General features: G+C 36.3%; 1 protein-coding gene across 1 annotated transcript; it reads left to right on the forward strand.

The window, feature by feature from the left end:
* Positions 1 to 1369: 1369 nt before the first annotated feature.
* traf4b (tnf receptor-associated factor 4b) lies at positions 1370 to 14331 on the forward strand. The gene is made up of 7 exons (XM_079585272.1): positions 1370 to 1733; positions 5275 to 5326; positions 7240 to 7344; positions 8047 to 8208; positions 8453 to 8614; positions 8735 to 8890; positions 13612 to 14331. The coding sequence occupies exons 1-7, from the start codon at positions 1591 to 1593 to the stop codon at positions 14266 to 14268; spliced, it is 1437 nt and encodes a 478-aa protein (XP_079441398.1). The 5' UTR covers positions 1370 to 1590; the 3' UTR covers positions 14269 to 14331.
* The last annotated feature ends 584 nt before the right edge of the window (positions 14332 to 14915 follow it).

Raw genomic sequence — 14915 nt, forward strand, 5'->3', positions numbered from 1 at the left:
TGTCTTTTAACAACGAGGCATTAACATGGAGTGTAACGCAGATCAACTGAACACGCGCTGTGCTTTTTACTGCTGATATGGTCTATTCATTGAGTCTAAGGTCAACCAATATTGCTTTGTGGAACGAGGAAGTAAAACTGGTTCTGCAGCATGTAACCTGTTTCGATGAAACTGTCGAAAAGCTTCTACTTTACACACTCTAGTAAGACAAGATTCAGTACTGAAGATGCACTTTAACTAACCCAGTGTAAGGATGTTTGGGGTGTTTTAAAATATATAGTCAATCAAAAGCTCATGTTATAAATGAAGACTTCTCTCTGTTGAGACATGTTTTTCATACCATTTGACTTGTGAGCCCTATGGACGTGTTGAGGTATCAAATATCAACATCAACACTGAGGCTGTTTTGATAATACTGTAAACAGGAGACCGGGGGAGGAGGAAAGATCTTTTGTTCATCGGTGTCTTGGTCTCGTTGATTTCGTTAAGCATGACAAACTGTTTCAATTCAACTTAAATTGGGATTATTATATTCAGGGTTATTATAGAAAATGAAAACTAAAACCATAAAAAAACATTTAGTTACGTTAACATTAACTGTGATCTAATTATATATATATATATATGTGTGTGTGTGTGTGTGTGTGTGTGTGTGTGTGTGTGTGTGTGTGTGTGTGTTAGTGCTGTCAGATTAATTGTGATTAATTGCATCTAACATAAAGGTTTGTGTGTGTGTGTGTGTGTGTGTGTGTGTGTGTACATATTTATATATACATATATATACATACATATACATATATACACACACATATATATTATATATTTACAGACTTTTATGTTAGATGCGATTAATCGATTTGGCAGCACTAATATATATATATATATATATATATATATATATATATATATATATATATATATATATATAGAGAGAGAGAGAGAGAGAGAGAGAGAGAGAGAGATTAACTTAAAAAAAAACAAGAACTAATAAAAAATACAACTAAATAACTAAACATTAAAATGAAACCGAAAAATGTATAACAAAAACTACATCAAAATATTAATAAAAACAATAGGCTACTAGTATCTCAATAACACAGGCCTTATTGTTATAGTTGCCAACATTTCTCATTTTCTTCGATGTACTAAATTAAGTAGTCTAAAACTTAAATAAAAATAAAACTATAGACACATTATATTTGAAACAACACAATGATGATAATACAAGTGACAAACACTTTAACAAAAGAAATAACACAAAACAATTTACAAATTAAAACTAATTCGAAATATGGATAAAACATAAGGCTACAGTAATAACAGTAGCACTGCTCGTGGCTCCTCCTCCTCGCGCTCCTGTGGGCGGGGCAGAAGAGCAGACGGACAGTTGAGAGAGTACCGGTAAACGTTCCCCTGTGCTTTACTGACTGAAGAAGACGGAAATGTCATGATAGATCGATTGTTTTTTACTGTGGGATTTGAACCTACCAACAGGATTCTTCATTTTTGGACTAAGGTTATTTGTAAAGTTTTATTGCGGCAGTTTATCAGTTTACAGCCTGAAGGTAATATCCACAAAGGTAGGCTATTATGCCAGGTTTAGATTTGAAGTTTCTGGAGAAACCGAGGAGGAGGTTGTATTGTCCTCTGTGTGATAAGCCGATGAGGGACCCGGTGCAGGTGTCCACCTGCGGACACAGATTCTGCGACACCTGCCTGCAGGAGTATCTCAGGTAACCCTACACCTGTCCGACGAAAGAAGCCTCAAACTGTGGCCGCTTGCGTTTTAATGGAATTAATTTATATGCTAAAGTTATTTCTTAACATGCACACTGTAATGTGAAGCGTTGTGAGATGTAACGAAATATTGACGTGACATCTAGCTATATAAAACACTACATAACAGATAATATTAATATTATCCGGGCCATTGAGAAAAATGAAAGTAAAAGTAAAAAAATCAACAACAGACAATTAAAAAGAGAAATCTTTTTAGAAATGTTATAAATGTGTGAATTTTCAAACGTTTTTATTAAGGGTTAGGTAGTAGTGACATTAGTTAAAAAAAATAATAATACAATTTGACTCTAAAATGTCTAATATGGTATAGCCTAATCATAAAATGCAACAAAATATATTTCATATTTAATACATGAATGTTAAGTGTAAATCATTGTTGAAGTGAGTAATTCATAACAAAATAAGATTCATTCTAAGGTTTAATATTTTTTTATGGTAGGCTATATATTAAGTTGCATTAAGTTAAAGTACACTAAAGACATTTTTAATGTTATGAAATATTTCTATTTCAAATAGATGCTGTTCTTTTGAGTCCTGAAGAAAAAGCTATCATGGTTTCCACAAAAACATTAAGCAGGGTCAGGAATTCAGGCGTATTTTTAGTCACCATCTGCATTTTTAATGTATTTTTAAATAATTTAATAGATCTGGCCGTGTTTCTTTGTCTATAGCTATGAAGTATCACTTAAAAAGAATTACTCCCATGACAGCGTAGTAATAAACAAACGCCGAACTGGCCAAGCAAGATGACAGTGACACAAAATCCCTCAGGCTACAGACTCTCTAGTCTTTCTGTCAATAGATTAGAAGTTTTACAAAGTATAACGTTTACATAAAATTACATGTTTTTTACATTATAAAATGTAAGAGATTATAGCATAATCAAAATACTGCAGAATGCTTCTGATATTTTTTGAGAAGTTTTGTTATCCCCATTTTAACACTGTATGTAATGGTAAATTTGTAATGGTAAAAAATGGTAAATTAAATAGTAAAAAATTTTTTGACAGTATTACTCAACTGTAAGCTCGCGCAGTTTTGGGTTATGACCCATTCTTTGCATTCCATGCCTTGTCTTCTCAGTCTCAGTCATAATGCAGAGCTGTGTTACTCTCAGGTGTAATGACTGGAACAATCACATTCATTGTCCTGTGTTATCCTGTGGATGTTATCACAGTGATGGACAGTCTCGTCCATTCACATTCTATCGGACTAACACATGCTTTTCAATTAGACTATTCATTTTAAATGAATTACTTATTCAAATGTAAATCTGTGGATTGAATTTCGTGCAGTCGGTGGTTTAAAATGTGACCTAGAAAGAGTCAATGTATGATCTGCTCTCTTACCTAACCTAATACCAATACTGCTAGGAACATCATACAGGCTTTATGATGTTAAATTGCAACATTTTTTAACATGATATAACATGCATGTGCCTGAAGGGCATGATGCACCCTTTTATAGGGGCTCCATTTGCAGTTCTGACTCATTCAGTGTCCTAAGATAACACTAGTGAAAAATAAATATACTAAAACGTATTTGAAATACATGTATTTTATGCTAAGTATACTACAAATACATTTACATATTTATGTACTTAATATAAATACCCTGCAATTGTACTTTTGTTATACTAAACTGGTATTGTTACGTGGTGTAGTGAAAAGCACGATGAAGAGAAATACCAGTATTCAATATAAAAACAACACATTTGCCTAACGCCCAGTCGCCCACCTATGTTTTAATTATAAAAGAATGTGTTTTCTAATTATTTGAACAGACGAAGACTGAGGGAGAACACAGGGTATAAATGCATGGGCAAACAAAGGGAGCTGATGAGTGAATGACAAGGAACAGGTGAATGAAACGACAAATCAAACAGACTGGGGAAAACTAGGTCACAGGACTAAACCAAAATGAAACATAATGAAGGGGGGAACACAGAACATACATGTTACAGGTACTTAAAGTCTGCTAAATTGGAACAAGTAATTTTGTACTTGATGTACTTTAGTTATCTGAAAATAGTTCTGAGGTCCAACTAAATATATACTTAAAGGGATAGTTCGCCCAAAAATGAAAATTACCCCATGATTTACTCACCCATCCTGGGTGTATATGACATTCTTCTTTCAGGCGAACACAATCGGAGATATAGCCTATTAAAAAATGTCCTGGCTCTTCTCAGCTTTATGATGGCAGTGAATTGAGGATGAGATTTTGAAGCCCCCAAAAAGTGCATCCATCCATGAAAGTTCTCCACAGGGCTCTGGGGGGTTAATAAAGGCCTTCTTAAGCGAAGTGATGCATTTGTGTAAGATAAATATTGATATTTAAAACTTAATAAACTAAAATAACTAGCTTCCATACTTCCGTACTCTGTGTATATATATATATATATATACAGAGAGAGAGAGAGAGAGAAAGAGAGAGAGAGAATACACTGTAAAAAAATATTTTCATGATTTGTCATCACAACTTTTTATCTTTTGTCAAATCATCTTCGATAACTAATGTGTGAAGATAACATACTATTTTCAGTTTCTGTTTATTAAACCATTCTTCTTCATTGTATTTACTAAAATGTTTAATTACAGACGAACTAAACATTTTAAGGCAACAAGGTAACTTGCTTTTTTAAGTTTAAATTTTTTTTACAGTGTAGAAAGCTCAAAAGAACAGCCTTTATTTGAAATAGAAATAAATGCTGTTCATCAAAAAATCATGGTTTCCACAAATATATTAAGCAGCACAACTGTTTTCAACATTGATAATAATAAGACTTGTTTCTTGATTAGCAAATCAGCATATTAGAATAATTTCTGAAGGATCATGTGACACTTTTTAGAAAACAGTTATTTTAAATAATCTTTCAATCAAAATAAGGGTTATTTAATAGAAGTTGCATCCATTTGATTCAAAAATCTGAGTGGGCAGATGCATGACACTTCTGATGTGCCTCAAAAATGCGGCTATCACATTTTCCACCTTCTTATGAAATCCCCTGGGACTTTTGGGAAAATTCCCCATAGCATTTTGAAATGACGATGTGCTTCTGTGTCGCACGTAATGGAAAGATCACAGCTCTATTAATATGGGATGTGTTGATTGTACTGCTTCCCCATATTATGTATGCTGGGGGGTGTCACCATCCCAGATGGATGATTCACTCACATTCTCCTGAAGGCTCTCCGTCAGTTTGTGGTGTGGGAGGTGATTCTGAAGTTCCTGTCAAATCAGTTTGGCCGTGATTCATTAAGGCTTTACAACATGGAGGCATCAGTCAGAGGCAGTTGTGAACTGCTTTTCAACCCACAACATATAATGTAGAAATAAATCGAATGCAAATGAAATTCTAACACATTCATGTGTCGCTTTCCATTATGCAGGGAAGCAAAAACACGTGAACAAGACAAATTCATCATGGTGATTTGATTTTCATTGAATAACATGCAACTTTGCTTTTAATAGTGAAGGTGTGTTCAAGTGCCCAGAGGACCATCTGCCACTGGATTATGCCAAAGTGAGTCTATCATAATATACTAAAGTTTCAAATTCCTTCTGATTTTATCCAAGGATGATCCTTCCTCTGTTGTTTTAACAGAAATTATTCAATAGACTATACAGACCATATTTTAACATGAACAAAATACATGCTTCGCCTTATATTAAATATAGAAATGCTACTTTTTTTTATACTTGCATAAGCCAAATTTGAGCGCTGATTCACTGTCCAACTGGAATGTACACTTTTAAATTGTTACACCCGTAGTTGGCAACAAATTATTGTCTTTATGAGTGAGTCATTTAATTATTCATTCAAGTGATTTGTTCAACAAAACTAATTGATTCAGGAACGCCACTGTTGTGTGTTGCAGTTGATTCGGCTTTGAGTTAGCTTGGAAATATTTGATTTGGCAGAGCAAAAATCAACTAAATTACTGACAATTTTGTGTCTAAAATATGAGCTAAGGGATAGTTCACTCAAATAAAATGTCAATTGTTTAATTAAGTACTCACCCTCATGTCATTTCAAACCCATAAGACTTTCGTTCATTTTCGATACACAAATGAAGATCTTTTTGATGAAATCTGAGAGCTTTCTGTCCCTCCATTGACAGCTATGCAACTACCACTTTGACGCTTCAAAACGTTTATTAAGAGATCGTAAAACTAATCCGTTTGAATCGAGCGGTTTAGTCCAAATTTTCTGAAGAGACATGATCGCTTTATATTATGAAAAGATTGAATTTAAGCTTTTATTCACATGTAAACTTTGATCAGCGAACATAAACAGAACAAACATCATTGGTTCTTGCAAAAGCTCTAACGTGCTGCGTTACACGAGAATGAACCATTGGTTCTCACACGTCAAGCAAACATACTTAAGTTTCCATTTACCACAACTGGTGTGTGAGTCGATGTGAATAAAAGCCTAATTTCAATCTGTTTATCATATAAAGCTGTCATGGTGGTAAGCGGACAACACAGCAGGTTTGGAGAAACAGTCACTTTAATTAGTGTTGATAAGTTTTGACAAAACAGATGCAGCCTCAAAAGAAACAAAAGACTACCCGAGGTAGTTAGAAACTCGGGGAAGTGCGTATAGCAAAACAGGTGAACAGAGGTCTGTTAGGCTGGAGCTGCGTGGCTGAATTCTCCGAGAGTGATAGTGTCCGGGAGGCAGACGAGGCAGACAGCGATTCTCTGGACAGGGTTCGGAACCGACACGCACGGGTCCATGCGACAAGACTGAGACAGGACAAAATAGAATCAGACACAATACTGTTTACAATAGCAAATGCAATACTCAAGCGAGGTCTGATAGAAAGAAGAGCCAGGATATAGGGAAGCAATCAGTGAGAAAGGAGGGACAGGTGATGAGAGTAACAGGCTAAGAATGGTAAAGAGCATCAGCTGAAAGACATGAAAGTAGATTGAAGAGGTGTGTGCGTAAATGGGTCTGAGTGTGAGTATGTGAATGGGCGTTAATTGACAGCGTGTGAATGTGTGTGTGTGTGTGTGTGTGTGTGATAGAGTGAGAGAAAGCACCCAGATCATGACAAAAGCGGCTCAATTCATATGGATTAGTTTTACAATCTCTTTATGAACTTTTTGAAGCGTCAAAGTGTCATTTGCTTAGCTGTCAAATGGAGGGACAGAAATCTCTCATCAGATTTCATAAAAAATATTTTCATTTGTGTTCTGAAGATGAACGAAAGTCTTACGGGTTTGGAACAACATGAGGGTGCTGACAGAATTTTCATTTTGGGTTGAACTAACCCTTAAACTTCTTGTTTATTGAACAGTTGTTTAAAAGCAATTGTTCAAATAATCACAGCAATCGTGTTTTATTCCTTAAAAAGCTATGTTTTTCAAATGTTCTTGCATGTTCGACTCCAGTACACTGTTATAAATGTGTAATTCTCACTGCAGATTTTTCCAGATGTGGAACTGGAACAGCAGATTCTGTCCCTGCCCATCCGCTGCATCCACAGTGAGGAGGGCTGCCGCTGGACCGCGCAGAACAAGCTTCTCCAGGTCAACGAACGGCACACTAACTCAAATCTCAGTCGTGTTTGCAGATATTTGTACATACATCTTTGTAGGAGGATTGAATATATTTCTTTATGGTTTTTGAAATCCTATTAAGAATTGCATTTTAAATGCCAGTATGTTGGTAGGCTGCTATTGTACGTTACAGTGTCTATTTATTGCAGTGTGCACTATATACAAATACATACTGACTACCGACTACTGGTCAAAAGATTGGGGTCAGTAAGATTTAGTTTTTTGAAAGAAATTGTTAGATTTGATAAATGCCGTTTTTTTTAAACTTTCTATTCATCAAAGAATCTTTTTAAAAAAAGGTATCACGGTTTCCAGAAAAATTAAGCTGTTTGTGTTTTTAACATTGATAATAAAAAGAAATGTTTATTTAGCAGCAAATCAATATTAGATTGATTTCTGAAGGATCATGTGACACTTAAGACTGGAGTAATGATGCCTTTGCCATCACAGGAATAAATAGCATTTTAAATTATATGAAACATATTGTTTTAAATTGTAATATTATTTTACCATTATTACTGTTTTTACTGTATTTTTGAACAAATAAATGCAGCCTTGGTGAGACTTCTTTCAAAAACATTCAAAAGTCTTACCGACCCCAAACGCAGAGGCAAGACATGCGATAAACAGCCAAATCTCACTCTCACGCTGTGTCTGTCGCTTCCCCTCCAGGCCCATTTGTCCATGTGTGAGTTTAACGTGGTGTCGTGTCCAAACCGTTGCCCTGTGAAGCTGCTGCGACGTGAACTGCCTGAGCACATGCAGCATGACTGCGCTAAGAGAAAACTACACTGTGATCACTGTGGCGACCAGTTCTCCGGGGAGGCGTATGAGGTCAGACACACTTCTGACGCTTGATCGTACAAATACAACCCATTTAAGTTTACTAATATTTGTAATGATTTAGAAATGGTAATGTATTAATATTACAAACATCTGATTTATTATTTTTATGTCTCTTGCATTTTGATGAATTTGGCGGCTAGTAATTCAACACACAAAAGACATGGTTTGCAAAATCCATCTTGTTTCAACGCCGCACAACAGCTCTTACACATCCCTCCCTGTCCTCATTCAGAGTCACCAGGATGATTGTCCTGAGGAGAGTGTGTACTGTGAGAATAAATGTGGTGCTCGTATGGTGCGGAGACATTTGGCCCAGCACTCTGTGTCGGAGTGTCCCAAACGCAAACTGCCCTGCAGATACTGCAGAAAAGAGTTCCTCTATGACACTATTCAGGTCAGTGGACTTTATGCTACCATCCTACATTTTCAACACTTATTTACACATACAGTACACTTTTTCAGTTATTTTGATTACATTTCTTAATGTATTGTTTTGTGTGTTTTGCATTCACAGCCTCATCAGCAGCAGTGTCCACGCTTCCCTGTGCAGTGCCCTAACAGGTGCGGCACACCGGGTATCACTCGAGAGACTTTAATGGGACATGTAAAGGAAGGATGCAACACTGCTATGGTGATTTGCCCATTTAAGGAGGCTGGATGCAAACATAGGGTATGATCTACAGTTATGCATATATATCACTCTGTGATGAATACTAGACGTTATATCTTGTATATGAGAAGTACAGGTGGCCCAGAATGTATTTGGCACAATGTTTGCTTGTCATTGTATTAGATAACAAAATAACACTGCTGGTGGTATTCCTTTAAAAGAACGACAGCACGAGCATCACTTTTCAATAGGGATGCACGATATTAAAATTCTGTACAATACGAGAAGCCGATAATTATTATCATGTCATGCAGATTACCTGTAAATGACAAAACATTTAATTGTATTATATTTTGGTTAAAAATAAATCTCTAGAAAAAATAATCATAAAAAAAAAAAAATTCTCTGCAAAACGTTCTTGTAATTGTATTATTCAGCTATAAATAGATAAAGAAAAATGTACATTCTGTCATATTGTAAGTCACACAAAGGATGATAACCATATACAACTACAATGACACAGAGGAACAATATCGTTGGAATCGCTTTCAGAGCTACTTCTTCCCCCCCAGCTGATAAACAATAAAAACATTGACAGCCAATCAGAATCCACCCAAATTTAAAGAGCTTGAGCATTTAAAATGGCACACGAAAGAACTACAGAGTGCGCCTACAGTATAATAAACAGAACTTTATAATGCATTGATGTGGATGCTAATATAGTTATTATTATAGTTAAATTGACAGTTATTGCTCTTGGTGTGAACGGGCCTTAAGTGTTATACAATACATCTGTATAACACCAAATAGTTCACCACCTTCTGGTAGTGGCGCCTGGTGGCCAAGTTTGGTACCGCCTGCTATAGTTAACTATTTTCTTTTTTTTGTGCATGGAACAATTAATTTATAATAAACACTGCAATATTCCATAAAAAGATAATACAATAAATATATATACAGTATATTTTGATGATTTCATGGTGACTTTAAAGCTGTTTAAGTACAAGGTTAAAAGAATACCTTATTCTTTTTCAATTGTTTCTGATTTTCAAATACGTTTTTGATTAAAATCAGAGTTTGTAATATGGTGATTCATCTCATAGTTGGGTGGTTTGGTTCATAACTTGAAACTCAAACTTTTATTTATGGAAAATAAAAATGGAAAAATGACTCCAGGAACCAAGGCAGCTAAAAAAGTAGGTCCAGTCAAGTCACCTTTATCTATATAGCGCTTTATACAATACAAATTGTTTCAAATCAGTGACAACGGGAAAAAGATTCAATGATGCAAACAGAGTTCCTTTCGTGAACGAATCACAGTGTGATTCAGGCTGATTACAGGTCAGAAATCCGATTGTGGATCGGTAGCATTTAAATATTATATCCAGTTCATTTTGCTTGAAGATCGGATTCATCACACCAGTATGGAGACAAAGCTGGTCATAGGGTCTGTGCAGAGGACTTGTCTGGTTCTTGTGGTCTTTGCTGAGGATCTGTGCTGATCTGAGGCTATTGTGTCGACGAGGCCTTCATAGGGGATTGGCTAGTAGACACGGTCTCTGCTGACATTCAGGGCTGCGTTGTGGTCGTGTCTAGGTGCAGGTCCTCCATCTGATCTGGATATGGATTGGAAACGACTGACTACGGTAACCTCGGGATAAACAGGGAGACTGATATTTGAGTAGATGCCTTTCTTCTTACGATGTAACTAGTACATCGGGTGTTATGTGTTTTCCAGTTCCCGTTAACCTAATTTATGCAGCCTTACAGATGTGAGTTATAGAAATGTGACAATGTGTTATGTGTATGCCAGGTTAAAGAGATGTGTTTTTAGTCTTGATTTAAACTTTCAGAGTCTCTACTTCCAGAAGTAGGCTAGGAAGACTGTTCCAGAGTTTGGGTGCCAAATACGAAAAGGATATACTGCCTGCAGTTGATTTAGATTTTCTAGGAATTATCAACTAGCCAACATTTTGAGATCGGAATAGACTTGAAGGACTATAATGCAACTATAATCACTGGCTTCCGGCAACAGCTGTATTATTATTATAACCTTTATTTTAACAGGAAAAATCCCATTGAGACACAGTCTCTTTTACAAGGGAGTCCTTTGTATGCACGTTCTGGAAAGAGTTACATGGTTTTGCAAGAAGTGACTATTCTCACCTAAGCTTACGCTACGCCTACGTCATACGTCGGGTCAGAGGTCACCTTTCCGCCGGAACTTGACTCTCTCATGAACACATATTCTGCCATTGCCAGAAGCCAGTGATTATAGTTTATGAAGATTACTTTTATGATGGATGGATGGGCTTTTTGGAGCTACAAAAACTATTAAATGCCATTACAAAGATGGGAAGAGCCAGGATATTATTCAATATAACTCTGATTGTGTTTGGCTAAAAGAAGAAAGTCATAGAGTTGATGGCTTGAGGGTGAGTAAATTAGGGGATCATTTTTATTTTTGATTGAACTATTCCTTTAAGTGTGCATTATACTAACCTAGCCTTGAGATCATGAATGCATGAACTTTTCTGCATTTGTCATTGAGAGCATATGTCGTAATTTAGATATATTTAGATAATATGGTTTTACAGATGCTATATATATGTGGCTTTCAAATGAAGATAGGTATCATAGAGCACACCCAGGTTTCTAACTTACAACAAAAGACTTGACAGAGCAGCCATCAAGTGTTAGACAGTATTCTAGGTTATTACGTGCTGAGGTGTTTAGTCCAATAATTAAAACCTCTGTTTTATATCAACAATGTATTCCATTCATTTTGTGAATTGGACTTGGTATGTTTCATCAGGGTGCAAAGAAATATAGAGTTGATTATCATCACATAACTGTGAAAACTAACACCATGCTTCCTAATGATATCTCCCAAGGGTAGCATGTACAGGGTGAAAAGCAACAGTCCTAGTACTGAGCCTTGTGGTACTCCATACTTAACTTGAAACCGATATGACACCTCTTCATTTACTGCAACAAATTGATACCGATTAGATAAGTATAATTTGAACCATGCTAATGCAACTCTACAATGCAATGACAACGTAATTTGAGAGTCTATTCAAAAGAATGGTCGATAGTATCAAATGCAGCACTAAGATCCAGTAACACTAATAGAGAGATACAAACACAATCGGATGATAAGAAGAGTAAATCTTTTTTTAAACTCTAATTAAGGCAGTCTCAGTACTATGATACAGTCTAAATCCTGAATGGAAATCCTCATCCTCCAATTCTTTTTAAAAAGGAACATAGTTGTGAGAATACCGCCTTTTCTAGTATTTTTGAAAAAGAGAGATTCGAGATCGGTCTGTAATTAAATAGTTCTCTAGGACTGTGACGGGGCGCATAGCTACCGTCACGGCAGCGATACGCTACCTATGCCAGTTTACAAAGACTGAGTGCAAATGTTGCCTTTATTTGTTTGTCTAGCGTGTTAATGTGTTCGGTTAATCTTCATACTGTTTCAATTCATACTGCCATTAACTTAGCCTTTCATCTAAACTCCCACAGAAATCCCGTAGAATTCGTGCACACTTAACATCTAATGCTACGGTGATTTATATGCTATAGCTATCAAATCAATACATATTTTACTGTTTAAAACCATGCCATTTACTTCACAAACTTATCCAGTTACAATAACCACGCAACACTTGTTTTTGTTAATTATGTATCAGTTTATTTAGTTTTAAAGGAACATAGCTTTAACATACCCTCTTTGTGTCTTACTGGTGACTCCTCTGTTTGTTGGTGTAAAGGAATTTTTGCCACAATGCTGGGGTTTAAATGATGCTGTGACTTCCAGGTCAACAGGAAGTGACCCGGATTTTGAGTTTTTTTTTTTTTTAGGACCAAGTTGCGATTTAAAAAAAAAAAAGAGGTTTAATAACAGTCAACTGAAAGGTTTTTGGTACATATCCCAATGATGAATTAATAATTATTAAGAAGAGGATCTATGACTTCTGGAAGCATCTCTTTCAGTAGCTTAGTTGGTATAGGGTCTAACATACATGTTGTTGATTTTGATGACATAACAAGTTTACTCAATTCTTCCTCTCCTATAGCAAAGAATGAATGGAATTGTTCCTCAGGGGGTCAATAGCACAATGTCTGATACGATACTGTAGAAGACGGTTGAATGGTTATAATTTTCTCTCTAATCCTATCAATCTTGCAAGTAAAGAAATTAATAATGTCATTACTGCTGTGCTGTTTGGAAACAGGCTTTAAGGCCTAGCAGTTTTTAAGGCCTTTCTGAATGCAGTAACACTGTTCTTCCACAAATTGCGAAATACCTATAGTTTTGTTTTCTTTCAGCTGCACTCAATTTTGGGGCTGCTCTCTTGAGGGCGAGTGTGCTCATTATACCATGGTGTCAGACTATTTTCCTTAATCCGTGTCTAAAGTTCTGAGAAAGAGACAGTCAATAGTTTCTGTTGCAACATTGAGTTCTTCTAAGCTGTATAGTATGCTGAGGAGTTGAAACTGACCAGGAAGTTTATTTATAAAGCACACTTTAGTGGGCATTGCCGCACTCAAGAAATAATTTAAGCAAAAAAGTTTTTACAAAAAATAAAGGTTTTGTTTTGTTTCAAGGCACTTATTTATTTTGGTGAAAGTGAATAAAAAATGGAGCTGCTCCAAAATGACATAAAATATGTTTTGGGACCACAGTATTTGTTTCTCATTTGTTTAGCCATATTTACTAAGAAATTAATATCAAAATATCTAGCACGTCTTTCTCTCTGTTTTACTCACAGTGCCCTAAGACTGGAGTGGCACAACACCTTGAGGAGGGCACCAACACCCACCTCACTCTTCTGTGTGGTCTGGTGAATCGTCAGAGGCTGGAGCTCAGGGAACTGCGGCGTGGGGTGGAGGAACTCTCTGGAAGTCGAGATGGCACACTGCTCTGGAAGCTCACAGACTACAGCCAGCGACTACAAGAAGCTAAGATCAGGACTTCTGGGAGTTTACTGTTTAGTCCTGCATTCTACTCCCATACCTATGGTTACCGTCTGCAAGTGTCTGCCTTTCCCAATGGGAACGGCAGTGGTGAGGGCTCTCACTTATCAGTCTACATTCGAGTTCTACCAGGAGAGTATGATGGGCTGCTGGAGTGGCCTTTCCCTTACCGTGTTTCCTTCTCGCTGTTGGATCAGAGCGACCCCGCGCTCACCAAACCCCAGCACATCACAGAGGCCTTCAACCCGGATCCCACCTGGAAGAACTTCCAGAGGCCACGGCCTGGAGCTCTGGGAAGTGTTCGTGGGGGATGTCTGGATGAGAGCATGCTGGGATTCGGCTACCCAAAGTTCGTCCCGCATGAGGAGATGAAGAAAAGAAACTATATCAGAGACAACGCTATTTTCATTAAAGCCTCCATAGATGTAGTCCAGAAGATATTGAACTCTTGAATTCTGGAATAAATGTTAAATAATCTGAAAATATATCTCTTGTGGCCCTTTTTGCTCATATAATTTTTTTTTTATAAAAATGTTTCTGTTAAAGCAGGGTTTTACCACAAATGAAGGATATTTAGATACTAAGAAGGTTCATAAATGTTTTGTCTTTTGCATGTATGTTATCTATAATATGTTAGTTTTCAAGTAAATAAAAAGATGTGACATTTAAAATGCGTATGACTCTTTTTTAATGAATGGTAAATTTTCATGTTCTGTGTGTGTAGTGATCAACCCTAAAAATAAATAAATTATGCACCACTCATCAGGTCCATTGAAAAAAAGACAGGGGTGCTTCTCATTTATTATTCGTGAATCCTCATTTCCTATCCTCACGTCTCAGCTCCACCCCCTTAGATGAGAAGGAAGGATGCGATGAAAGAAAATGAGGATGGAGGATTCAACGGAAATCTTATTTGTATTTTGGTCATGCAATATAAAATAAAAAAACAGAGCCTCTGCTATTAAAGGGGTGATGAACTGAGAAATCAAATTTTCCTTGAGCTTTTGACATATAAGCATACTATAAGAATATCCTATAAGTTTCAAAACTGAAAACTTCCTTGTTAGTCCAATACAAGCTTTTATTGACACCAGGCACA

This window comes from Phoxinus phoxinus (genome assembly GCF_949152265.1).
Source record: "Phoxinus phoxinus genome assembly, chromosome: 17".
Taxonomy (NCBI): Eukaryota; Metazoa; Chordata; class Actinopteri; order Cypriniformes; family Leuciscidae; genus Phoxinus; species Phoxinus phoxinus.

Coding starts and splice junctions, on each gene's coding strand:
- traf4b (XM_079585272.1), top strand. CDS start 1,591: ATGCCAGGTTTAGATTTGAAGTTTCTGGAGAAACCGAGGAGGAGGTTG. Junction 1,734..5,274: donor TGCCTGCAGGAGTATCTCAG/GTAACCCTACAC, acceptor TGCTTTTAATAG/TGAAGGTGTGTTCAAGTGCC. Junction 5,327..7,239: donor TGCCACTGGATTATGCCAAA/GTGAGTCTATCA, acceptor TTCTCACTGCAG/ATTTTTCCAGATGTGGAACT.